Here is a 27,377-nt window from a genome sequence, read left to right as displayed (position 1 = left end):
TCTGCCACCTGATCTGCTCGCAGTGCAGCAGATAATTTCCAAGGCCAGTGTTAGGTAAATAATAAATAATAAATGCAGGTGTCCACTTCTGCAAGGGCTGAGAATTCTTCTTGTGTCTATGGAAGCATCTTCATGAAAGCATCACTCTGCTTTTCTGTTCCCTGCACAGGTGAACAGTAAGAGCACAAAGCAGTCTTGCAAAAAGCAGATATTAGCAGCTGGCAAGGTGGAGAGAGTAAAGACTCTCCCAACTCACCATAAATGGAGGAGGGTAAAGGTATCTGTAGCTAAAAATAACTTGCCCGAAGAAAAGGCTTCAGATCTCAGTTGTTGACACATCAGGTGTTGGTCTTTTGTCATGACCAGAGGAGCTGGCAAGCCCCAGGGTGCAAAAGGACAGCTGCTGAATGGGATGTTTGTAGGGAAATGATGGCAGGGCTGGCTAAATGATGATGACTTGGCTAAATGAGTAATGGCAGCAAAGTCCACAGCCACGGGATGAGAGATCCAGAAGCACCCACAAACAGCTGCCTGTCCATGACAAGTCCTCCTGCAGGACTGCTCTCACTGCTGCTGGCATGTGAGCAGCTCTCCCCTGCTGCAGAGGAGGATGCAGCCGGGACTGTGATGCACAGCACGCTTGGTCTCTCAAAGTATGCACCGTGCTGTGGGACAGAAGCTTCTGGCAGAAACAGAGGTTGTGGGAAAAGGTAATTTGCAAAGCCAAAGCTTCTCCCCTTGGGAATCTGTCCTGGTTTAACTGGGATAGAATTAATTTTCTGGGATAGAGTTAATTTTAATAGTTGGTGCAGTGCTCTATTTTGGATTCAGAGTGAAAATTATGTTGAAAGCACACAGATGTCTTGTCTATTGCTAAGCTTATCCTGAATGAAGGACTGTACAGTGTTTTGATTGTGGAGTGATCTAGAATAGTGGAACCACTGGCAGTTGACGTGATGCACCTTTCTCAGAAGGGGAAAAGCCTTTTTTGCACACATTAGCAGTGCTGATTAGACCTTTAAACTAGATTGGAAGGGGGAATGGATAAAAATCAGTCTTGCCAGTGATCTGCAGCAGGATGCCGCACCAAAATTTGAGTGACAAATTGCTGATGAGTTGCTTAAATCGGCTCCACAAGGTGACAGGTGCAATGAACCACACCTGAAACCCTCCCATAAAAACACACACACACACACACACACACACACACACAGAGACACACACACAGAGACACACACACACACACAGCATGAGGAACAAGGAAGAGGAAGCAGAAGCTTTGGCCCAGTCCCAGAGATCTGCCATCACTGGGATAAGCAAAACCTGGTGGGATGAGTCCTGTGACTGCTGTGCCAGGATGGGTAGTTGTGGACACTTCAGCAGGAACCGGCTGGGCAGGCAAGGTAGAGGTGGTACAGCGCTGTAAGTAATGGAGAGGCTGGAATGTGTGTGGAGTTTGCAGTTGGCAGTGACATACCTGACAGCCTCTGGGTAAGCATTAAGGGATGCATAAATAATGCAGATGTCATTGTGGGAGCCTGTAATAGGCCATGCAGCCAGGACAATGACACTGATGAACTATTCTTTGAGAAACTAAGGGATGCCTCCAAATCATCTGCCCTTGTCCTTATGCTTCAGCTTGCTAGATGTTTACTGGAAATATCCCACAGCTGACTCAATCAGGTCAGGAAGAGTGCTAAAACACCTGGGTTGTAATCTCAAGATACAGGTACCGGATTTGTTGCTTATTAACACAGAGGATTTTGTGAGCAGTGGAGACAAGTGGCTATCCAGGCCTCAGTGATCAGAGAGCATCGAGTTGTTGTCAGGAGGAAAAGTGCCAGCAAAACATCAGCTCTGGACATGAGGAGAACAAACTTCATGCTGCTCAGGGAAATAGTGAGTAAAGTCCCCTGCGAAAATGCTTTTGCAGCACCGGGGTCCATCAGTGCTGGTCACTTTTCAAACATCACCACCTAAGGGCATAGGAGCAGGCAATTCCCAAATGCTGGAAGTCAAGCAGAAAAGGCAGAAGGCCAGCCTGCCTGAACAGGGATCTTCTTGTGAAGCTATGGCAAAACCAGCAGGTATATGGCCAGTGGAAGCAAGGTCAGGTGATATGGGAGCAATACAGAGATGGTTTTTGCTACTGTAAGAATAAAATTAATGAAACTAGCCAATACTGGGGGATACAATTAAAAGAGTTTTTAAAAATATATTAATGGGAAAAGGGAGTGCAGAAATTACATCAGCCCGTTAGGATGAGGATGGTCACCTCATAAACCTGGGCACAGACAAGGCAGTTTAATGATTTCTTTGCTTTGACCTTCAACACCAGTGACAGGATCTGGGAACTGCAGCGGCCTGAGCTGGAGGACCACAGCTGATAGAAGGATGAACTCCTAGTCAGTCTTGAACTAGTGTGGGATTTGCTGCTCCAGCTGAATCCCTATAAGTCCATGGTGCCTGATGGGGTTCATCCAATAGTACTCAAAGAACTGGCTGGTGTCATTGCAAGGCCTCTCTCAGTGATTTTTGAACAGCTTTTGAAACCCAGAGAGATCCCAGCTGATTGGAATCTGAACATTGTCCAAATTTTCAAGAAGGACAAGAAGGACGACCCTGGAGACTACAGTCTCATTTCAGTGTTCAGTCAAATTACAGAAAGATTATTTTGGGAGGTAATGAAGAAGAGCAACACAGTCACTGGACACAGCCAGCATGGCTTTATGAGGAGGAAGTGCTGCTTATCAAACCTGATTTCCTTTCATGATAAGATAACCCACCTAGCTGATCAAGGGAAGCCAGCTGATGCAATCTCTCTGGATTTCAGTAAAGCCTTTGATGCTGTTTCTTACGGCATGCTTCTGGACAAACTGTCCAACACATGGCTGCATAAACACATTATGCCAGGGGTGAGCAACTGGTTCAGGGGCCAGGCAGAAGGGGTCACAGTGAACGGGGTGGCACCAGACTGGTGACCTGTCACTGGGGGTTCCACAGGGCTCCATGCTCAGCTCTGTGCTCTTTGTCTTCACAAATGGCTTGGACACAGGACTGGAAGGGTTACTAAGTAAGGTCTCAGATGATACAAAACTGGGAGGAGCAGCTGACTCCCTCAAGGGCCGGAAGGCCCTGCAGAGACACCTTGACAATGAGAGGGCTGGGCAGGCACCAACGGTATGAAATTCAGCAAGGGTAAGTGCTGGGTTCTGACCTGGGATGGGGCAACCCTGGATGTACAGAGAGCCTGGGAAAGGAGAGGCTGGAGAGCAGTGTTCTAGAAGGGCCCTGGGTGTCCTGGTCAATGGCAAGTTGAACATGAGCCAGCAGTGCCCTGGCAGCCAGGAGGGCCCCCATGTCCTGGGGTGCATCAGGCACAGCATCACAGCCAGGCAAGGGAGGGGATTGTCCTGCTCTGCTCTGCTCTGGGGCAGCCTCACCTCCAGTGCTGGGGGTAGTTCTGGGTGCCACAACACAAAAAACACATTGAGCTGTTAGAGAGTGTCCAAAGGAGGCCACAAGGATGGTGAAGGTTCTGGAAGGGAAGCTGTGTGAGAAGTGGAAGAGGTGACTTGGCTGGAGGAGACTGAGGGGAGACCTCACTGCAGTTACAACTCCCTTGTGAGGGGAAGAGGGAGGGCAGACTCTGATCTCTTCTCTGTGGTGACAGTGACAGGACCTGAGGGAATGGCCTGAAGCTGTGTGATGTGAGGTTTAGATTGGAATTTTACTTTCCTTTCCAATTCTCCTCCCCAATGAGGGGGCAGGGGAGAGCGAGTGATCAGCTGTATCTGTATGGTTCTGAGTTGCTGTCTAGGTTTAAAACATGAGAGAGTCCCAACTTTGCACATGCTGTAAAAATCACCATCACCTGGCCTCTCTGGTAGACTGCCCTCCAACAATGCATGCACCCCTAAGATTGCTCTGTGCCTCTTTCAGCCTCTCCTGCTTCTTCTTCAGCACACACCTGCCTCCTGTGACAGCCACAGAACAGTGCAGGATCCTCTGCCCAGAAAACCCAGGGCCTAATTTACCCTGTAAGCCTGGTCAGCATGCCTAGGTTTCCATTAACTGATGGCGACTAATCAGTCATTGCAGAAAAATCTATGTGGGACTGTGAGGGAGTTTCAAAAGTCTGTGACTCATCTTGGAAAGACCTAGATTAGTTGGTGGAAATTAGACCTAAACTTTCCATTGATAGGCAGCTGTGATTTTCCTCTGAATTGCAGCAACACATAAATAGCAGGCAAGGCAGATAAGGCCTAAGTCTTGCAACTTTGTGAACGACATTAACCTTTGCCAGCTGTACATGAATCATATTAACCCCTGCTAGCTGTGGTTAATAGTGGAAAGAAGGTGTTCACACAACAGCAACAGGTGACAGATTAACAACACTTACAAGGAAAAAGGGAACAGACTGACTTATACGGAAAGTATCTTGTGGAGATAAAACTGGCTTTCAACAGAAGATATAAGAAAATTTCTATGGTAATGAGTAGTACGCACAGTTTGAATCTTAAGGTCACCAAGACAATGCCTCTGTTCTGGAGGTGAGTCCTCAGAGGAGCAGCAGACAAACATAAGCACCAGCAGAGGATATTTTGGGAGGCTACAGAGTAAAACCAGCAGAGGATGAAGGAGTACATGAATTGCAGGCAGACCCCAGCACAGGGGAGACCAAAGTTTCTGCCATTGCAGAAGAAAGCCTACAGTGACATGAACATTCAGCATGCTGCAAAAGGCTCTGATGGCAATCACTGCCTGGATCATGTCAAAGGTTAGAGGAGGCAGCTCTGGGAATAATTCCTTTAAAGCAGCAGCAGTCATTGTTCAACCACAACCTTAAAGGTGAAGATAAGGTTTAATGAAACTGCAAAGCAAACAAATCTGAACAGTTGTGCAATCCAGCTGTAGTAATAAAGAAAACTGCAGCCTGTGCAAACATTATGACATTTCTGTCCCAAGCACGTAATGAGTACAACATGCAGTTTGAGTCTGAAGACGAGCAAGCCAATGCATCTGCAGCAGAGTCACCCCTAGTGTTAAGTTCTTGTACCAAACACACACACACACTGCCATCCCCCCCAACCACCCCCATTCTCTGGCTGTTCAGCTACACTGACCATCACACCAAGTCAAACCACAGCATCAGAGCCTCAGGATGCTGCACATTTTCATTTTCACTGAACCTTACATCCTGTAGCATTATTTCAAGCTCCTTTTCCATATTCCCCTTTACATACCAACCTCTCTCCACTCTACACTTTATGATCCACTCTGCAACCCGCTTCACCTTACTCTCCAGTTAATTCCTTCCAAGTAGTATCAGACAGAGCTATCACATTTTCTTGCAACTATAGGATAAATCATGTTGAAACTCTTAATATGTAAGATATATATTAAAAAATCAAGTAAATATCTGTATATAAACAATTAAAGAAAACACTGAGTACGCTGAGTCATAAACTCAACAGGACCACAGCACAGTCATCTAGAATATCACTGGGCTGCATCCCTGGTGCTGTGTACATCAGGAATAAACGCAGTATTATGAAAATATCAGAGAACATGAGGGAAAAAAATAGGACAAACTTCATCTTTTTCACTTGTGAGACAGTCCTTGTTTTTTCCTTCTTTGAACTACCTCCCACAATACTCACTGAAGCAAGGAAATGCTGAATGCTGTTGTCCCTCTCTGGCCAAGACTCGAGTACACCCTTCAGATGACAGTCTTTAGCTGACAGAATGAATTCAGGGAATTACTATGCTTGCTAGACTAAAAGCCACACACATTTTTATTGTACATAAGTATACGGAGGCATCTCTATGCTGATGCAAGTCCAAGAACTGAAGATTATTTTTGAAGTGTCAAATGGCATTGCTTTAAACCTGTAGTTTAAAACTATGCATTAAACATATTATATGTTTTAAAAACAGCTATCCTGGATGGTCCTGGATTGTTGTAAATGGCACTGAAGCATTGCCTCTCCAGAGCACACAAAGCAGACCATCCACCTCCAGAAAGTACATGCAGACAAGAAAAAGGCATTCAGCATGCAGCCCAAGCTGGCTTCATTGTCAGCCTCCATTTTTTGTTTGTTTTTTTACACTGGGGGAGGGGGGAATATGTGTATTTAGGAATAAATTCGGGAATTTGTAAATGTGTCTGAGACATCTAATCCAACACATAAGTGGCATTTTCTAAAAGAACATAATGAATTTGTGTAAATTCTGCTTAGACAAAACCAGTTGTTCTTGAATTAGACAAAGGGCAGTCATTTAAACCATTGTTACAGCTGCCTTCAAATGCATTCCTGACCATGTAAAGTCAAAATGTGCAGCACTGAGGACAAACACTTTCCTGAAAGGAAACAGATGACATCTAGGATCACAAAATTTGCAAATTAGCTACCACTCAATCAATTTTGTGAGGAACGTGTTAGATGTTGGACCCAGAGACAGAATTTCAAATTGAGACATCAGCTGCAAATGATAAAATTTTTCCTTAGGTTTTTTCCCCCCAAGGAGATTATGTCTACAGCCCTGTGAGTTCCATGCTTTCAGAGATCAGATATTGCATTTTCAGCTTCCCGTTTGGCTTCTCATCTCAGAAGATATAAGACCACCTTCTATTCCAAGTTACTGCACATAAAAAAAAACCAGATGTGATTTAAAAAATCATGTAAGCATATCAGTACAGAACTCACACACTGACAAATTATGAAACAGACATAAAACTTCCTTAAAACCACAAAATCAAAATTAGTTGAAACTTCAGTTTACACTGAATTCAGAACATTCCAGTTCTCAAACTGTCAAATACATTAGAATTAGCCCAAGCAGGCCGAGTCCAAGCCTGAAAGTGTGGAATTTGGCTTTCCACAGGAGTACATTTAGTGTGCATCTCAGTAAGGCAGCTGCTGTAGTGATAGGCAGCCTTGTTGCTCTGGGCAGCCCTGTTCTGCAAGACAGATGACACTTAAAAAGAAAATAAGCTGTTTCAATAAAGTGACTTGTAACTCATCCCTTGAAGTACAAAATTAGCTGCAACTGCTCAGGTGTGTCCCCTGTTGGGTGTGCTTCACAAGAGGCTCACACCTGCAGCCAGGCTGTTAGCTGTGTCAATGCAGCTGCAGCAGCTCACTGCAAAAATAGCATTCTATTTCACCTGCACGTGTTACAGGTGCTCTGCAAAACTGAGAGCCTGTGTCTGAGCAGAGTGTGCAGGGGAAGGAAAACACCTGGGTTCGACTCAGACACTGTCTTGCTCTGGGTTTGCTCTGTGCCAGCGACTTGGAAGGCTTGATCCATGAACAGTGCTGTCCACTGTGAGTGAGATAATGCAACAAACCAAAAGTCAAATTACTCCTTTCACATACTAAGCTACTTCCTCCAGCCCAAAAACCTTCTGTATTTCAGGTTTGTTTCAGTACATCACACAACAAACCAAACATGCACCTACATCTTTTCTTCAGTCTTATTCCCATTGCTAGTGAAGAAAGACCAAGGCACAGACCCTGTCTCAGCTATGGAATGCTTCTGGTGCCTGCCCCTGTCCCCTCACCCCCCAAATGCTGTTCTGCTCAGGAGGAGGACAAGCAAAGGGATATTTTGGTTTGCATTTTGAGGATGAGTGCTGGTGTTTGGATCTGGCAGCATCGTTTGGAATTAAAGGACTGACATTACAGTAGTGGTTTTCAATTTGCTTTTGTATACCAAGCTTCCAGGTTTTCTAATAGAGACAGAGACCTATATCTGGCAAGTGAAGCCCTTGAACAATAGGTTTCTTCCACTGATTTATTTTCTGCTGGCCTGGTCGGCAGAAAACCACCAGTTCAGTGCAGAGTAGCACAGAAACCACAACCTGACATTTACTTGCAAACGAATTTGTTGAAGTGCACTGAAAATGAAACTCTCCAAATATGCAATGTTCAGCTGAGTTCAGCAGAGATTCAGATTAAAACGAAAATGAAAAACTCACACAGCTGAATCCCTCTCACTGAATTGAAAGGAGAAAAATCTCAGAATCATTAGGTTGGAAGAGACTTTTAAGATCAGCCCTAGCATCTCAACTAAACCATGGCACCGAGGGCCACATCCAATCCCATCTGCTCTCTCAGTTGTCTCATGCTTTCGATGGATTCTTTAGCTTTTCTTTCTGGGCTTCCTGTGTGAGAGACATGGATATACTAGACTAAGTCCAGAAAGACGACAAAGGGCCTGGAGCTGTATTTCCAAGCATTCCTGGCACTTCTCTGCAGCACAATCAGTAACTTTGAGAACATACTGGTCATAGGCAAGGACCACCCTCTGAAGGCTGAGCCCAGGGAGAGCTAGCTTGTCCCATTTGCAATTACCAAACACCACATAATTTGTAATTTGTCCTAGTATTCTTATTCAATTTAAACTGTGAAACCACCATAAACTCCCAGTAGATCCACACTATTATGGAGTTCAAGAAGACAAGTGTGCATGTTCTAGTTACCTTCCTCTAGCACATACCACAAGACAACATGTGCCAACATGTAGTGTCATACACTCTGGGCCTCTGTATGAGGCTGGCCATGAGCCAAAGGTGCCAAAGCTTACAGCCCTCACTCTCTCTGTGTAGGAGGGTCAGTAGCTGCTGTGCATGGTGCCCTTAATGCCTTGGGGCATGCCCTGGGCCCTGGCCCCACTGAGCAGTGACTTCCAGCCATCCTGGCCCCACAGCACAGAGGCCTCTGAACAGCCTCAGAAACCCTCGTAGAGAAAAAAACCAAAACAAAACCAAAACCAAGCCCTTTTGTCAGCATTTACCAGAAGAGCACAATTACTCCTAGACAGGAGATCTGGAAGCTGGTAGTCAAAGGGATCAATGGTGTTTGCAACTTGGGTTTGAGGGCTGGAGCCCTTCTTCCTCTTCTTGGGAAAGCACAATGCCAGCTGCACTGTGGGAAGTGCTTCCCATGCCAGTGCTTTCTCCCACTGGTTTTGCCTATTCTGCAAGATCCACCCTCCCCATATCACTCCTACCCCTCACACTGGTCAGCCTCAGCCACTGGCCAGCAGATTCAGGATCTGTCTCCAAGATCTCTAGAAATACAATTTTCTGCACTTTATTTTCTGCACTGTGTCAAAATTCTATCTAGACATTTCCAGATACACTTTTGTAACTCCTCAGGGCCAGAAAGTTTTGCTTTCGTGCTTTGTCTTTACTTGGACTTTTGGAGGGAGGTGAGGAAAATAGAAAATTTCAGGACTTCTAGAAAATAGCAGCTTTACCAATTCCTCTCCAAAATAGACATGCTTTTGTTTCTCTTTTAAAGTGAAAACATTTGCTAAATTACTTACTGCATTGATTTTTATGCATGCTCATTACTTCACAGGAAGAAATCGCGGGAAGAAAAACTGCAAGGAAGCAAAAGCATTTCCTCTCCTACAAACCAGCAAACACAAAACCATGAAATGACATGCAGGATAAAAATACTAGCATTCCATTTCTATACTAAGGCCTCTCAGGCCACCAGTGTTACAATGGTTGCACCATTAGAAAACTGTGTCACCTACAGGTTTTTTTTTCTGTAGCCTTTTCCTGCAAGCAAGCTATGGCATATGAATATATGAGAGCAGTTTGCAAAGATGTGCTGATGCACCAAGGCAGGCTTGTCCCCACACAACCCATCAGGTGCCACACAGGCCCTTCTGCAAACAAAACCTGGGCTTTTTGATGGAGCCTGGCTGTGTCTGCCTGAAGTGGTCTTGTCCATCAAGAGACAGCAACCCATCTGTCACCATTTGCAGCACAAACTCCAGGGCCAGTTTTCTCATGGTGACAGCTAAAACTGTCAACAGTGTCACTATTGCCATAGAGTGTGGAAGAGATAGGACAAGATGTCCCAAGGTCTGCTTGCAACGTGCCCAGGTTTTTCTGATAGTAAATGCTGAACAAAACCCACAGAACAGCCACAGCCAGGGACATTTTGGCTTGGCACATGACTTCTCTCAAGAAGTTTTTTTAATGAGAGGCCCCTCTACCAGGCAGAATTGTTAGGCCTTGTTCCACAGGTCTGTCCCAGGCCATTGCTACGCATTATAAGAGTTTCCTTTTGGGCCGCAGTCCAAAGTTTTTTGACTGATTTCATGCAGATCTAATTTCATGCAGAAGTTTCCAGAATTTAGAAGTCTGGGGATTTTTTTCTTTTTTTTTTTTCTTTTTTTTTTTTTTTCAGTGCATAAGTAGAAATATTTCTTTGAAACAATTTCCTTCTAAAATTATCTCAGCTTCAGGAATCATTCTGCAGGTAGCTTCTATGCCTGCATATTCCACACACTTACTACTTTTATTCCTTGCATAAAGCTTTAACTTATGACTCATCACGCAGTAAAGCTGTGGTAGAAAGAGGCCAAGGACTGTTTCAGGACAAATGGCACCGAAGATATGCCTGTTCAGGCTGCTTCCTTTCTCAGAAAGACTATATGGTTGCTCTTCTCTCTTATTTTCCTTTCTGTTCTTTTCAGCAGAGTGAAGATAATCAGTGTAGCTGGTGGAACAAAAACCCAACTGGCAACAGTGATAACCAACAAAAGACTTGCACCAATTTACATCAGTCAGAGAGTTATTTTACTTCATACTGGAGTCTCAGATCTCACTTTCCACTCTTTTATCAGGCCTTACAATGGAGGGGCCCTGAGCTTAGCCATTTGCCTTGCTTTGCAGCTAAAACAGTGACAGTAGAAATCTCTGATATTGAGCAAATATTAACCTGTTCATCCTGGCTGACTGTTGTGGGGGTTGTAGAACTTATTGCTAGAACCTTTGGCTAGTGTTCAGAAGGTAAATCAGGGATGGGCCAGCAACACGTTTGCCCACTGACAGAAGGTCTCTCTCACAGCATTGCTATCTGTGAGTGCAGATGGCTCTGGGACATTGCTCATGTGCATGTGAGTTCACTGGTCTTTAACCCTCTTCTGATAATCAGCAATTTCCTGGGATGAGAGGTGTTGCCCTCCAGGTGCCAGTCCCATTGAGATCTTGGGATAACACACATGGGAAATATTTGCTTCGACAGCTACACCTGAGATCCCGTCTGTGACTGAACACTGTCTCTCCTGGTGCTGATAATTTGCTGTTTCTCCTGGCACTTGTGAACAGTTTTCACCCTCCAAAAAGCAAGTCTAAAATCTCTGAGAAAGCCTGCAAGCTGGTCAGCAGCTCCAGAGAGGTGTGAACCTTCTCTCCAGCATCAGGAATTACAAGTTCTTGCCGTTTCTCTGGAGACATACTAAGCTTTAGAGGAACTGGACTTGCACAAAACAGATGCAGTGTTATCTGGCAGTGGGTTGGATTAAGCTAAGTATTGCTATTTCCTATCCAGACGGCAAGGGGATGAGTAATGTGTACACAACAAGAGCAGCTGGGCAGAGGATGTTTTTCATGTGCTTCTCCTAAGTGGCAGCACTGACAAATCTTTTATTACTGCTACAAGCAGTAATAATAATAACTCTGTTCAGTATGCTTCAGAAAGCCCCACATTCTTGAAACTGCATTACCTTCATCCTTTGTGGAAAGAAAAAACAAAAAAAAGGACAAGAAAAACGAACCTCTGTGGTATTCAGCACGTGCCAATTGAAAAACCAGCACTGCTGTGCAGTGCCAAAGCACCATTTGCAGGGAGGAGAGGTTGCTGGGTTTTCCCACCTGAGCTCCAAGAGCATGAAAAAGTAAAGGGAGCTTTCGTGAGAGTCACGAACAGATTTATCCCCTTGGTAGGAGAGGCCCATTCCCCAAGGTGTCTAGAGAATGGGTACCAGTTTTTGGGAGTGTGCTGCAACACAAATGGGCAGTGCAGCACCACTGGCAGCTATGAAGGCTGCAGAGGTCCCTGTTTCATGTCCCCAGATGATCAGAGCTGGCCATAGGGCAGAATAAGGAACAGGGTACTCTCTGATTAAAGGATTCTAGTTGCTCCCAACCTTTACCCACCAGAGTCCTGCCCTCTGTGTGAATACAAGACAGTTGGCTCCACCTGAACTCCAGATTCAGCAAAATTATTAGGCAACAACTCATCTCACATGTGTTGCCCACGCCTCCTGCAGGCTGCCCTACATATCCTGAAGGTGATGCTTGGACCCTGCAGGGACACACAGCACCCTGTGATGCATCTCAGAGTGATGGTGCTGCACAGGCTGGGGGGTCCTGGTACTGAACTGGCACCTCTTGGGCAGCAAAGAGACTTCAGCAGGGTCAGCTCCTAATTATACAACATTGACACTTGTTCTCAAGGGCCCAACAGGGCTGGCAGCACCTCTTGCACCGGCAGCACCCGCTGCACATGGTGATTGTGCCAACTCTGCCACTTCTGCCTCTTTGTACTCCCTCATCCAGCGTGAGAGCAGAGCAGCAAAATCCTCTCATGGACCACTGCAGGGGCTCACCCCATGCAGCGCCGTGAGGGAAAATGGATTATACCTGATTTCAGTGGCATTGCTGATGGAGAGGGATGCCTCTTTATTCTGCTTCCCTGTGCAGTGATAACTCCAGCAGGGTTGAAGGAGGACTCATAAGAATATAATTCCAAATTACTTCCTCCCAGCCCCAGGAGGGAGAAGAGGAGCACACAATTTAAGGAGTTAAAAGAGGGCCTTCACATCTCCATCCACCCTCCTTGTCTTTCTCTGAATTTGCCTTAAAGCTTTTTCCCCCAGCCCACAGAAGCCTCCTGGCTGGAAGCTCACAGCTAACTGTGTGCGTAATGTTGTTCCATCCATGCTGGCTCAGTCAGAAGTGGTCCAGATAGCTGCATTCCCTCTAAGTGAAAGAGTTATTTACCCAGCTGAGACCTGATCCTGGTGCCAAGTCAAGGCTGTCTGTTGGCGGCAGAAGGAACCACACTCTGGGACAGCCATCTCCTGGCTAAGGAAGTTGGGAAGGATGAGTAACATAAAACCAGCTGAAGGCATCCTCAGACCTGCCTCTGGCCCAATATAATTGGCACTGATTACAGGTTTGCACAATCTGTAGCCATGAGTTTTCATTTTTAGATTTCTCAAGGTTTACATGTAGTTAGTTAATGTGGAAGCAGGACACCAGAGGCATGGCTGTTTGCCCCGGGCTGCCCAAAATATGCCATCACCTGCTCAGCAACTCCCTCGCCCCCAGAACCGCAGTGGCCATGGCACCACATGTCCCACAGGCTCTACTTCCCAAAAGCAGAGCAAAAGCACATACACAGCATCTGGGCTGTGCTCTTGGCTGAATGGGGAAAGGGCTGCTAATGAGAAAAACATCAGCATGCAGTGATACTGGGGCAGGCTTTCCAAAAAGCTTACATCACAAGAGTTGTTCAGCCACCAGAGAAACAATGCAAGAAACAGGCAAGAGAACAGTGCTATTTGCAAAGTACATCTAAGTCCAAAAGCCAATTGAATATCGATTCATGGGTGATCATGACTAAATACTGAGAATAAAATTAATATTAAAAACAGCCTAGAAGAAAAACAGCTTAGTACATGGCATGAGTTAAAAGCACTCACTTTCAGTCTGCTCAGGTTATGGTTCTGAGTGTGAAGATGAGGAGGAAGTTCATGGCTTGGGATCATGCACAGCAGGGGCTCTGGGTCTCCGCAGCATTTACTCAGACATCACTGAAGCCTCAAGGTGCCGAGCCTGTCCCTGCCCTTGCAGGGTGCTGCCACCTCCTCAGGCACACAGCAAATACCTCAGCAAGGTTTTCTCACTGCCCTTTGTCCCGGGCATGAACACAGTGCCGTGGGAGGTGTGTAGGATTTTGACAGATGTGTTTTCGAGAAAAAACTGTTCATCTCCTCCTGTGGCAATGTCCAGAGGCTTTGTCTGACTTCACCAGCATGTGTTATTTTATATGCATTTCTTTGTCAAACAGACACAAAATGTTGTGCTCATTCCTGGGCAGGGAACATAACCTGAGAGAGCAAGTCTAAGGTACACACACAGGGTGATGTAAGTCTAGAGGACACATTTGCAAAAGAAGACACCCTAGAAAAAAGACTAATTCCAAGTAACACTGCTGCAAATACCACTACAGCCATTCAAACAAGACACAAAGAGAACACATCCACTGCCTTACGCACCATTATGCCAGGCAAACCAGAATAAAGAGGATGGAAGATATTAGATTTTAAAATGGCAGCATTTTATACTCTTTCCTTCTCTTTCCCACTGGAACAAATTAAGACAATGAGGAATCCAAGCCTGTAGCTGCCAGATAAATACTGAAGCTTCTCAGAAATAGGATGTATCACCTGGTGGAAAAAATCAAAGCTAAAAACTGGTACCCAGTTGAAAGAATACTGTGTTTTAACAAAAGGTCTTTTTAGCAAGAAGGAATACAAACACACCCAGACAGCACTCATGGAAACCATGGAAATCTACAATTTTTTCATTTACTAACATAAAAATGTTATATTATAATATAAAATTAAAGGGAAGAAATTAATCAAGACCACATTTTCTTTTTTTTTCTATTTACAAACAAAACCTATGATATAGCAATCACGTCTAATGTTTATTTAAATTCATTTAAAATATACCCTGCTAAAGAATAAAAACTAATTATTAATATGAAGGTAAATATATTTAGTTTGAAAGTGTATATATTGTGTATAAACAAAATATGCACAGGGTTAATGTTGTTTAGCTAGCTTAAACCTAAAACTAATCCAATACACAACTCAAATTCCCACAGCTTAATATATTTTATGACTAAGCTGCTGCTTTAATGGCCAGTCATAAAATCTAAATCACTTAACCCAACACGCAAAGCCCAGCATGTGCACTGAAATCTGTGCTAAGCCATTAAAGGCATTTCTGTCTGAGGCTGTGAGCCTGCTGCAGCTTATGCTAGTGTTGATCACTGCAGTTGCTTCCCTCTGCCAGCCACGAGACCCTCCACTGAGGCCTTCCAACTTTAAAGCAACAAACAAATAGTCAAACAGAAAAATCAACCCCAAAATTCCCAAACCTGACTCCTTCCCTTCATTTGCAACTGGATTTAGTTTGCTGAAATGAACTTGCCGAGGGTTTATTTATCCCTACAGCCAGCACAATGGAGTGGCATTCGGTAATATCTGGTCTCTTCAGCCTGTGCCCAGTGTACCTGTGCCCAAATATACCTGTGTTCAAATGTACCTTTGCCCAGTGTACCTGTGCCAATGTACCTGTGCCCAATGTACCTGTGCCCAAATGTACCTGTGCCCAAATATACCTGTGCCCAATGTACCTGTGCCCAAATGTACCTGTGCCCAATATACCTGTGCCCAATGTACCTGTGCCCAATGTACCTGTGCCGTGTACCTGTGCCCAATGTACCCGTGCCCAATGTACCTGTGCCCAGTGTACCTGTGCCCAAATGTACCTGTGCCCAAATATACCTGTGCCCAATGTACCTGTGCCGTGTACCTGTGCCCAAATATACCTGTTCCCAGTGTACCTGTGCCCAAATATACCTGTGTTCAAATGTACCTGTGCCCAGTGTACCTGTGCCAATGTACCTGTGCCCAATGTACCTGTGCCCAATGTACCTGTGCCCAGTGTACCTGTGCCCAAATATACCTGTGTTCAAATGTACCTGTGCCCAGTATACCTGTGCCAATGTACCTGTGCCCAATGTACCTATGCCCAAATATACCTGTGCCCAATGTACCTGTGCCCAGTGTACCTGTGCCCAAATATAACTGTGCCCAATGTACCTGTGCCCAGTGTACCCGTGCCCAATGTACCTGTGTTCAAATGTACCTGTGCCGTGTACCTGTGCCAATGTACCTGTGCCCAATGTACCTGTGCCCAAATGTACCCGTGCCCAATGTACCTGTGCCCAAATGTACCTGTGCCCAATGTACCTGTGCCCAATGTACCTGTGCCCAAATGTACCTGTGCCCAAATATACCTGTGCCCAATGTACCTGTGCCCAGTGTACCTGTGCCCAAATATACCTGTACCCAATATACCTGCGTACAATGTAACAATGTACCAATGTACCTGTCCCCAAATGTACATGTGCCCAATGTACCTGTGCCTGGACAGTGGCAGAGGCTCATATTTCTGCCGTGGAGGATGTGCTTCAAGGCTTACAATTTGCAGTGACTTGTCAAGCTCAAGCACCCATGGCCACTGGCCAGACAGCTTGTTTGTTTGTCTAAGCCAGGAGAGCTGCACTTCTCAGGGACACAGACGCTGGACACACTGTGTCTCCTTGCACCATCTCTCTGGGTTTCCGGATAGCCAGGCAAAAACACAACACAGAAGACAATCCTTTGTTTTGTCCTCCAACTTGGCTTCATCACTTTTTCAAAGTGATCGTATAACTGATCTTCGGCACATAAGCACAAGAGAGGCCCAGAGATGAGGACAGGCACCCCAATCCCATGGATATGTGGTTGGAGAGGGAGTGGCAACCTGTGCCTGTACTTGGCTGGGAGAGAAGAAATAGGAAGGAAAAGCAGAGAGAGCAAACCTAGAGAGAGAGAAAACAGCAATAGGAAACCTGGAAGTAAGATGCTGGCCCTGGAAACATTGGCCAGGTGAAGGGGAAACCTAGCCAAGAGACTGGAGGCAAAGAGGAATTGTTATTGTGAAGGACAAGATGTCGATTCCCTCACCCAGACAAGATGACTCATAACTCAGAGTCTCTGCTTGGATATATCAAGGATTAACAAAACCCATTTATTATCTTTTTCACTCAGTTATTTCAGGAATTAGTGATGCAGCCAGTAGTTACAGCCAGTGATTACCATCAGTAATCCATTTGCATTGTTTCTGTTTCAGACCAAGAAGGATATATTTTGCTTTTGGTTTAGACTAATAGATTTTTTTTCCATATTTATACTGAAGTAAAATAACTTCAGATTCATGCTCCCTTTTCACATCATGTTGATGTACATGTGACAGCCAGGAGGTCATGCTGTCATCTAGATGGACCTGGTCTGGCTGGAGAAATGGCCCAACAGGAACATCATGAAGTTCAGCAAGGAGGAGTTTAAAATCCTGAACCCAGAAGGGAGCAGCCAGAGCCTGGGGGCTGACAGTCTGGAAAGCAGCTTGGCAGAAAAGGAAATGAAGGTCTGCTGGACACCAAGCTGAACTCTAGCCAGCAGCGTGCCCTTTCCACAGAGAAGGCAAATGGTGTCTGGGGGTGCACAGAAAGGAGCGATGAGAGCTGGTTGAGGAGTGGGATCCTTCCCAATACTTGGCACTGGTGAGGTCGCAACTCAAGCAAGAACATGGGAATGCCACAAGCACAATGAAGGAGGTGAAGAATCTGACAAATGAGGAGAAGCTGAGAGAGCTAGGACTGCTCAGTGTGGAGAAGAGAAAGCTCAAGAGCATTTTATCTGCATGTACAAGTACCTGATGAGGGTGAAGGAGAAGGAGACAGACTTTTTTCAGTGGTGCACAGTGCCAGGATTAGAGACAGTGGGCCCAAACTGAAACACAGGATATTGCTTTTGTACTTTCTGAAACACTTTTGCTGTGAGAGTGAATGCACAGTATGGCCAGAGAGTTTTTGTCTGCATGCTCAAAATCCACCGGGACCCAGTCCTAAGCAACCAGCTCACACATCCAGTCTTGAATGGATCAGGGGGCAAGAAGTTCCTGTGCTGCAAGAAGGCTTTTGGTGGGCTGTTTGGTGCTGTTTGAAGCAGCAGTGATTACCCATCTTCTACTGAAAATCCAATACCCATTTTTACTGAGGAGATCCTTGTGGTAACACAGACACCCTCTGGCTGGAGGCAGAAATTTCTTTGTCACATGAAGTTTTCTTAGAGTTTTCTTCTGATTTGTTGCCTGCGCACTTGTGGATATCTGTAGAGTACTTCTAGAGGACACAGAGATAGTAACTAAACAAAGTGAGCTCATCACAAAAGGACTTAAACATATCATACAGGGAAAAAATCCTTAAGGATCTATCAGCTGGGCATATAAAGGAAAATGGACATTTGTGTTGATCTGATCAAACTCAAGTGGGTAGTGATGCACCTTTCTCCCTACAAAACAACAGGTTTCAGCTAAGTATGGAGAACATCCCAGAAACTGGAAACAAGGCTTAGGAGACGTGTAGCAAGGACTGGTTTTTTTTATGGGAATACTACAGCAAGACTTTTCAAACAATGTCTTTTTCTCTAAATAAATGCTAAGCAAATACCATTTCCCCCCTCCTTTTATTACCACCTTGGCAGGAACCAGTTCCCAAAAACCAACTGCCAAGCATCAGTGTATCAGACTTACAGCATCTGCACACTGTTGTACATGGAGACAAGGCTCTCCAGCCTGGAACTCAGTATGCCCTTTAGTGCTCTCTGATTTTCACACTTTGCTAGCAGCAGGAAGGAGATGGTAAAATTCCCTTGACAGGAGGAAACAGATTTATCCACTGATTGCAGTATTGCAGTGGGAGCAAATGGCTCCCACAGGTGCAGCGGAGATCAGAAGTGGCTGCAGTGCAAACCAGATGAAGGCAGCAGAGCACTGAAATGGTAGAGCTTCTGTCCCTTCAGACACTTGCCATCTCCCACTTAGAAAACTGAAGAAAACTGTGTCTGGCCTATTTATGACAATATCAGCTTCCTGGGGACTGAGAAACTCAAAACATTTCACAGCCTACAAGGGGAAAAAGACCCCACGATGTTGGGAGTTATAAATCAGACAAAGTCCATGGAGTTTTTTAGAGGGAATTCTACTGGATTTTGGAGGAGGAAACAATCTTTAGTAAAAAGGACTCCTTTATTCCCTAAGATACTTTCCTTAGGATATAATCTGTGTTTAGGCTTGAAACAACAGCAGGAAATGCTACCTTACTCATGCAATGCAAAACAGCATAATTTTGTGACTAGAATCCTGGCTTCTGTGATCCTGCAAATCTGCTATCACCACCCATTTGAAGGACTTGAAGGGCAATTTCCTCTGGATACTTGTAGCATTTTGACATTGAAAACCCAATGGAGTACATGGCTTCCTGGCCTAAGTCAAGGAAAGTAAAGCTGGCTACTTTGCTGTGACGCCACGAAAACCAGCCTTGAGACAGTCTGTACAGACAAGTGCAGTCCTTCCTGCTGCACAGACTTGGTTTATGACTTTATTTGTTCATAAAGAATGACTCCACTGTTCACTGACAGTAACATTCTGCCTGAGGCAAAACTGCACCAGATTCTCTTTTAATCATTGGACAGAGAGCTGGAAATGCCAAATTTTACTTCTGATGTTCGTTTCAGCTATGTTTTTAAACTAAATGAAATAATCTCTTTAGTCATCACCTGTTGCATACAAAAGCAATCTGTTTGACAGGCAAAGCACGAAAATATTATGCAGTTATATTCTGGCTGCAGAAAGACTGTTTTTATGTACACACACAAAAATATGAATGCCAAATGTGACTGTTGTGTCCCAGCAGAGCTAGCGTGCTGCTGACGCACTGATGAGATCATTGTTTGTGTCAGTCTGCACATAGACTAGACACGCTTCACCTTCACCAGTGCGTTTATCACTGCGGGAGGATGCCTGAACCACATTGCCTGAACATTCAGCTTAAATAGAGATTTTAAGCTCTAGTAAGAGGGGTCCTAGTTCATACCACCACCAGTGTAGTACTCACAAAGCTACACTCCTTCCAACATCTGCCTTCTCCCTACTAGACAGGCAGTCTGCTTTTGGACACCCCAGTCCCACAGCATCAGCAGAGACCCTTCATGGTACAGTCACACCACACCATGGAGTTAACATTTTCATCTCAAATAAAGTCAGTGGCTGCAGATATTCCCAAATGTGGGGGCCTGAATATATGTTGTATTGTAAGACCTATGTGGTTCCAAGTTACTCTAAATGAGCTGCAGCTGCAGGGTCCTTAGTTGGGCAGTAGCTGTAGCTCGTGAAGGCAACTGAGATAAATAGGGGTGGGTCAAGAGCCCAGGAGGAGCCCCTGAGAAGAGAGACAGGACTGTGCTGCAGAGAAAGGAGAAGAGCCTGAGAGCTGGGACTGCAGCAAAGATTGCGACAACTGGTGACCCCGTGTGAAGACGAACATGCAGCCAAACATCGAGAGAGAGAAGGTATGGAATCCCCCGGACAGCCGAGAGCTGTGGCAGCCTGAGAGCTGGGACTTTGGAATATCAGCCTGAGAGCTGGGACTTTGGAGTATCAGCCAGAGAGCTGGGACTATGATAGAAGATAAGACAGCCGAGAGCTGTGACAGCCTGAGAGCTGGAACTGTATGTGTATTGTAATCGTATAATTGTTAAAAGAAAAGGGGGGAAATGTGGGGGCCTGAATACATGTTGTATTGTAAGACCTGTATGGTTCTGAGTTGCTCCAAACGAGCTGCAGCTGCAGGGTCCTTAGTTGGGCAGCAGCTGTGGCTCGTGAAGGTAACTGAGATAAATAGGGGTGGGTCGAGAGCCCAGGAGGAGCCCCTGAGAAGAAAGGAAGGACTGTGCTGCAGAGAAAGGAGAAGAGCCCCAGCAGAGAGGCCATAACAACACTGCAGCAAAGATTGCGACACCCAAACATGGGGAAAGTCCAAACCTGCCTGCTCCAGCTGGAGCTCCCTCCCTGCTCAGCCAATGGCCCAACAGTGACAAGTTGTTCCCATCCTCCCTGCAAATCATCTGCAGGAGGGCAAGCTGAATGTCTCAAGACATGGGAAGCCAAAATAAAGCAGCCTTTGAGAGGTTTGTAATCCAGAGACAACAGGTCTAAGTTGCCCTGTCTTGCAGAATGAACTGCAATCCCTGCTGAAATGCTTTCCTCCTTTTCAAGCCATACAACATTAGCCTTAAACAGATCACACTGAAAGCCCCATAAAATTCATGGAAAGAGACTTATTCTAGATATCTAGCCTTCAGGAATGTTTCAGAGGTTTCCAGCCTCTCTCTGAGCAAGAACTCTTAAAATTTAAAGAATCTTTCTAAAGTTTCACCTCTTTTATTCTTCCTTGTTACCTAGTATGTTCTAAATGTGGCCAGATTCGCCCATACTTCATTCTGGAGCATTAGTCACAAACAAATTTAACACTGCATTCACCAGTTCCACCTCTCATTGCTGTTATTTCTCCTTCCCACGTTTCCCTCCTTGGGAAAACTCTTTTTATAAAGACCCTCAGGAACAATAGCTGCCCCAAAAGGGAGGAACAGAAGCCAATAAAACTGAACAGAAAGGAGGCAAGTGACAAAAATATGGGTCTTGCCTTGCTCAGATTTGGGGGGCTGCCAGCTAAGGAAGCAGAGTTTCTGAATTCTTAGAGGAAGATATCAAAGTCTAGATGGATAAAACATTGTTCAGGCTTATAAGTAAAAAGTCCAGGAAGACAATTACAGGTTTTGAGCTTTCCTCTGTCTGCTTACTGAGACATGAAATGGAACTGGATATTAGACCCAGTGGCTCATGATTTATTTAACTTTGTGTTGCTGGCCTTTTATACGAGCGAATCATTAATTTACCTGCATGGTCCAGTTACAGAAAGAATACGTTTGTCAAATTCAAGACTTCTTACAAGGTTTTATTTTGGCATTAGTACATATATATCTATATATAAAGTTCATACATAAAAATACATGCACCTATACCTTTATGTATGTAGTGTGTATACATGCAATAGAAAAACAAAAATTGTATGTACAGATTCCCCCAAAGGCTTCATAGTTTCTATTTTCTCATTTCTATAGGGTTAGGGAGTCACTTTTGAATGTCTTACTGCATTTTACATATGTAATTTACAGGCCTGTGTTTGTCTTATCACCTCTTCCAGCGTTCTGTATCACAGAAAAGGTGAAGTTATTGCCACCAAAAATAAGTTACCATTCAACATATAGAAATACACTCTTCCAGGCATCAGGCAAGGCTTGAAAGAAGAAAAGCACTTCATCATACAGTAAAGGCAGGGGGAGGGCTAGCAGAGCTTTAAATTGGCTTGAGCTCACTTCCACCCTGTGAGCAGATCTAAGTTTAACACAGGCCCAGAGGATGCAAAGACAAAGTCAAGAATAATAACTCACTTCATGTCAAAGCCCAGTGAAGAGATTTTTTTGACAGCTCCTGCTTTGTGCTCCCTGTGAATTTACTGGCTTCCTGCACAGGGATATGAGCCTGACCTCTCCCATTCACCCACAAACTGGCTACATATAATATGGCTGTTAATTCCAGCTGGCACTTGGGCTTTTGGCTGAGGCCCCTCCTTCCTGTCTGAAACTGGGAAAAAAACTGTTGGGGGAATGTGTGGAGGGATGAGACAGAAAGAAGCAGCAATCCATAAACTTCTAGTGCAGGGCTCCCTGGTCTGCATTTCCTAATTGAGCCTCTGCAGTCACACCAACAATAAGGGAAAAATCATTAGATCTGATTCAGCTCATAAAAAAAAAAAAAAAAATTCTCCCCAGAAGCACAAACCACACATAAGCAGAAGTTCACTCTTGATCTGATGAGAATTCAAGAAATAAAGCATTCCAAATGCTGTGTTGGAAAGCATTGAAAATACTTTGCTTTTTGCAGTCTCTTAGGTTACAGGATTACGCTGGCTAGTTATTTTAACCTCGGCTAAGCGTAAAGATGGGCAGCACACACATCTTCCACTTAAAAGGGTTGTTAGACACTTATCCTTTCAGGTAGACCCTGCAGGGCTTCAGCATAGTTAGAACTTTTACAGGACACTAACCTAGAACTGCCATTGAAAAGGAAGCCCACTGGTCACAACCTTGCAAGGTTATAGCTGAACATCAGCAAAGCCTTAGGATCCACAGGAGTGGTTGGTATGCTGCACTTAATGCTGGATTTGTAAGGAAAACTGGACATGGATGACAGGTAAGACTTAAAATTGAAAACACGGGCACCTGTCCTTAGAAACTGCTACAAAGAAACATTTAGGGACCTGCCAAATAAACAAAAGCAGAATGTGGTGCATTTAACCATAAGAATTATCATTTATTCTCAATTGTGCGATAGCTGGCAATTGAAATTGGTTTGTGCAGTGCAGCACAGCTAACAATCTTTTAAGCAGTCCAACTCTAAAGGCTCAGAATCAACAGGATGCACAAAGTCAGCAGGGTTTGGCTCTGTGGTTGGTGGTTTCCTTGGTTGTGGTGGTTTTAGGTTTGGTTTTATTTGTGGAAGCTTCTTGTTTGTCTGTTGTGTTTTTGGTTGGGTTTTTTTAATGATTTTTTTTTTTTGTTAAAGCACATCCCAGGACCCTGATTTCAATTACAGTGCATTTTTACAACACTAACATAAGAATCTTTCATATAGTCTCCAAAACCAACATAAAAGCAGAGATGACTTTGAGGAGGGAAATTCTCATCTGCCCAGATAACTGCATTATAACACTAAGTACCACCTTTGACACAGATTTTAGTTTAGGAGATAAGAAAAATCCTTATGTAAACCTGTGCATTCACTCTGAATATCCAAGTAGTAAACTATTCAGAATAATCTGATCATTAGTTCAAAACTAACATTCTCAGACCCAAAAAATGGACTAAATTTGAAATTATTGCTATTCTATACAGTGCCATTCCTCTCTTCTAAGTGTTATTTATGCAAGCATAGACACTATAAAAGCAGAAATCTTTTTGTATAACTATTAAAACGCTATTAAAAGTGTATCTATTGCTATATTAAATTTTAGCCTTCCTCAGCCTCAACAGCTATCATCAGTATCAGTGCTGTTGGGAAACCAGTTGAATTCAAGAAAAGCTGGAGCTCAAACCCACCCTAAATTTAGATGACCAGAAATTAGGTGTGAGGATTAAAAGCTTTTAAGATGAGTGAAACAGCTTCCAGAAGTGATTTGTGAAAACAGGTGGTTAGAGACAAGCTTTTCCAGCTGTCAAAACAGACTTGAGAGGAAATGTAGGTAGCCAGCATTCAGCAGGAAACAGGAGAGTGGCAAAAGGAATTCAAGGGAGAAAGACTTCAACTGAAAGTACAGAAAACAACAACATTATTTTAACAGTAGGCATGACAGTAATGAAATCACTGAGGGAAGAGGATTTAAGTATTGTGCTTTGTGGCTGCAAATGTACTGAGCACAAAATACACTCGGGAACATTTAAGTTTCTATAAATAGTTTTCAAGTGATTCCAGCAGTGTTTGTTTACACCATGCATGCAGGATTCCAACAACCCTTCCATAAACACAGACTCTTACTAAGTTTCACATGATGTTCATAAATGGTAGGGAAGAGACAAAAAAAACCAAATTAGATGGCAGAGCAAGTTCAGAGTGCTTCCGAGTTAGTGTACCTGAAAACAAAGGATCAACATTATTTCTCAATGTCAACATGTTCTGTGGCAACAGCTATCACCTCTAAAATCTGAATCTAAGCTAGTTAGAATAGATATGGAACTATGCTGTTCACTTGCAAAATTTTTGTACACTGAAGCTACTCTAAAAAATTAAGAACAACTCAAAATCAGTTCAGCACATTTGAGTTAATTTCAATCCAATATAAAATCCAAAAGAGATGGTGTAGTTGTAAAAAGACTTTAAAGGCACACCCCTTTACTGCTGTGAAGATTAATTAGAAATATAATCTAACAAAACTGCCATAAATACTTAAATCTGTCACATTACAACATGGAAGAAAGGAAAAAAAGTACTCCATATAGATTGTATTCAAAATTTATTTTTAAATAAAGGAAAAACAATACAATTATTTTAAATAAACAAAGTGTATTCTACACAGCTGTAAATCAACATAACTTTTACATAAGCTGTTGATAACTTTTAAAAGTTCTGTTGCAGCATTGTCTACAACATTTGACACTGTTGGTTTCCATTTCATCATCAACCAAACAACACCCAAATGAAACCATTTGCTTAAGTGAAGCTTTATTTTTCACAGCCAAAGATGGCTTTACAAATACCAAAGCACCTGTTAAACAATTATCCCCACCTAGTTTTTTAAACGGAAGTCTGTTCAGCCTTTTTTTTTGGTTCTGTTCCATTGCCTGCATAGAAATCAGCATAAAGCAAGTAGCAAGCTAAGCTTCACTTCAGCAGTGCAATGAATGGCATCAAACTTCATGAAACAAATGAAGATACAAACATTGTCAGTGAAATTCAACTATGTCAAAAACAATATTAAAAAAAGAATGTTTTTGTGGGTCACAACTAGACTGGGTTTCAGTGTAAATCTCTCCTCAGGAATAATGCTTCTTCCTGATTCACATGAAAAGTATGAAGCATGCATCACAAGCCTTTGTTCATACAGAAATGCCCATTAAAAAAGTTCCATGTTACCATAAGGCAAAGAGTTATTAATGCGGATGAAGCATCTTGGCCCAGAGTATGTTTTACAACAAATACCTACACATTACACTTGTGTAGCATATGATGAGTAAGGGATTGGCTCAGTAAGGTTAAAAGTCCATTTTTTATAAATACATGTGATTATTGCTAATATGCTACACATCATCCAACTAATAATAATCCAACTTTTAGCTGCTTTGTTGATATAACCTTGTAATTAGCAGTTCACTTTCATGGTGACAATATGCTATTCCATATGAAGGAAAGTAAAGCAGCATAAATGCAATTATGAAAACAAAAGGCTTATGCAACAGTCTTCTCTAGCTTTGCTATGTTTTTTTTTTTTAAATAAAAAATGTTCAAAGAAAACAAGTCCAGTTCACCACAAATTAGGAAATATCACAATGAGGTTGAAAACCAAGTTACAGGGAACAGAGAGAGGAAAACCATGGCATGCATTATAATCTAGTCCTTTTAGTCATACCACTGGAATACAGAAGTCCAATTTAAAGGCTAGACTAACAGGCAAACAGCCAAGAGTAAACTTAGTTTGATATCTAAATTAAGACTACAGTTTTAATCAGTAACAGCAAACTCACCTGGCCCTTTAATATATTCACAATATCTACTGCAATTGAATACTTAATTATGACTAGTATAGGTATGTATGTTCACTTTACAAAGATATTAAATACCTGCATCATGAAATTACATTCTTAAGACATTGTGTAAGAAAATAGCTCATGTGTGAAATGTTTCTGAAATGTATTTCTGCTCCCTACTATGTACCACACACACCCCCAACACCCTCCCCCCACCATGAAAGCATTCACTCACACAGAAAAACAAACACCCCTTAAAAAAGGATGGAAGTACTGAGGGGATCACCTTGGCTAGTTACAGCACAGTGCTTAACAAGGTTCAAGAGACAGAACCAGATCAGACTTGGCCAAAAGATGCCCATAATACATGCTTGACCAGTAAATCCTTCCAACTCATTCTTATCCAACTCAGTCCACTTTTGGTTACTGCAATGATTAAAATATTCCCTATATACATATAAACACAAGACTACAGATTTGCTTTAGTTTGTTTTTGCAAAGCAGTTTAGTCTTTCTATTCATATTGTTCTGCAGCAACTATAAGAGGTAGGCATAAAACATTTCAGAGCTTCTTTCCTAAGGTCCCATTACTAGCTCAATTTAGTGGGATAAAACAAAAATCAGCTGTATCTCTGTGATTTTACTAGGTACAGTCTTGTGCAATCCAGCTGGAAAATAGCTATGTGAACCCCAGTTTTGCTAGCCTAGCACACCAAGGAGTAAGAAGCTGTTCATATCCCAGAGGATATTTTTTTAAAAAAAGTCTACTGCAGAGCATTTAAATAGAAAGCAGATGTCAGGACCAATTCTCCCTATTTTTATTTCTACATAGAAGGAAGGTACCATTTGGCCAAGACTACAGATGTATTTTCACAGATGCAAGTGCCATGCAAAAATAAATTGAAGAACAGATACCAAACATACAAGTAATAAAACTACTGAAGGTAGATCTTCTTGGAAGTATATAAACAACTTATAATACTTTTCTTTCCCCCTTCACTTTTTGACATTCACAGCTACAAATGTGTGGCTATACATCAATAATTTCTTCTGCAGTGCCTCCACAACGTAACCTGTAGCGCCCTGTCCTCCAGCTAATGGTGGGGTCCCACAAAGCAGATAGGAAAATATAAATTGTCATGGATTCTCTGATGAACCAAGCTACTGCATAATCAAGTTTTGAAAAACACAGAGCACCACCCTAGAAACAATAAAAAGAAAGGTATTTAATCATACTGATAATTCAAGTGAAATTTTAAAGTAACTTAAAACCTTTTAATAATGTTTTATAAAGCTTACTAGGCAGATTTATGTATCAATAGCATCCTTCATTAAAACCCAAGAATATTTTCTTGTTCAAGATACAATTACCCATATTAAATATTTTCTGTAGCATTAGAATAACAAATGCTGTTCACATTTGTGGCATCTTTCTATGTTAAAAGTTTTATAAGGCCTTTCTCCTTATCCATTATTAACAAAATGAATTGAAAAATGTGTGTGTATGAGTAGACATACACCTC

General features: G+C 43.2%; 1 protein-coding gene across 1 annotated transcript in view; it reads right to left on the bottom strand.

Moving 5' to 3' along the window:
• Positions 1-24,606: 24,606 nt before the first annotated feature.
• The window catches only part of UGCG (UDP-glucose ceramide glucosyltransferase), a 34,110-nt gene continuing 31,339 nt past the window's right edge, over positions 24,607-27,377 (bottom strand). Inside the window, exon 9 of the mRNA XM_005493385.4 lies at positions 24,607-27,055. Coding sequence (XP_005493442.1) covers positions 26,885-27,055 — 171 coding nt within the window. The 3' untranslated portion in view covers positions 24,607-26,884. The remainder of the gene's footprint in view (positions 27,056-27,377) is intronic.

Source organism: Zonotrichia albicollis, chromosome Z, assembly GCF_047830755.1.
Source record: "Zonotrichia albicollis isolate bZonAlb1 chromosome Z, bZonAlb1.hap1, whole genome shotgun sequence".
NCBI classification, from domain to species: domain Eukaryota; kingdom Metazoa; phylum Chordata; class Aves; order Passeriformes; family Passerellidae; genus Zonotrichia; species Zonotrichia albicollis.
This window is presented reverse-complemented; position numbering and strand designations above follow the sequence as displayed.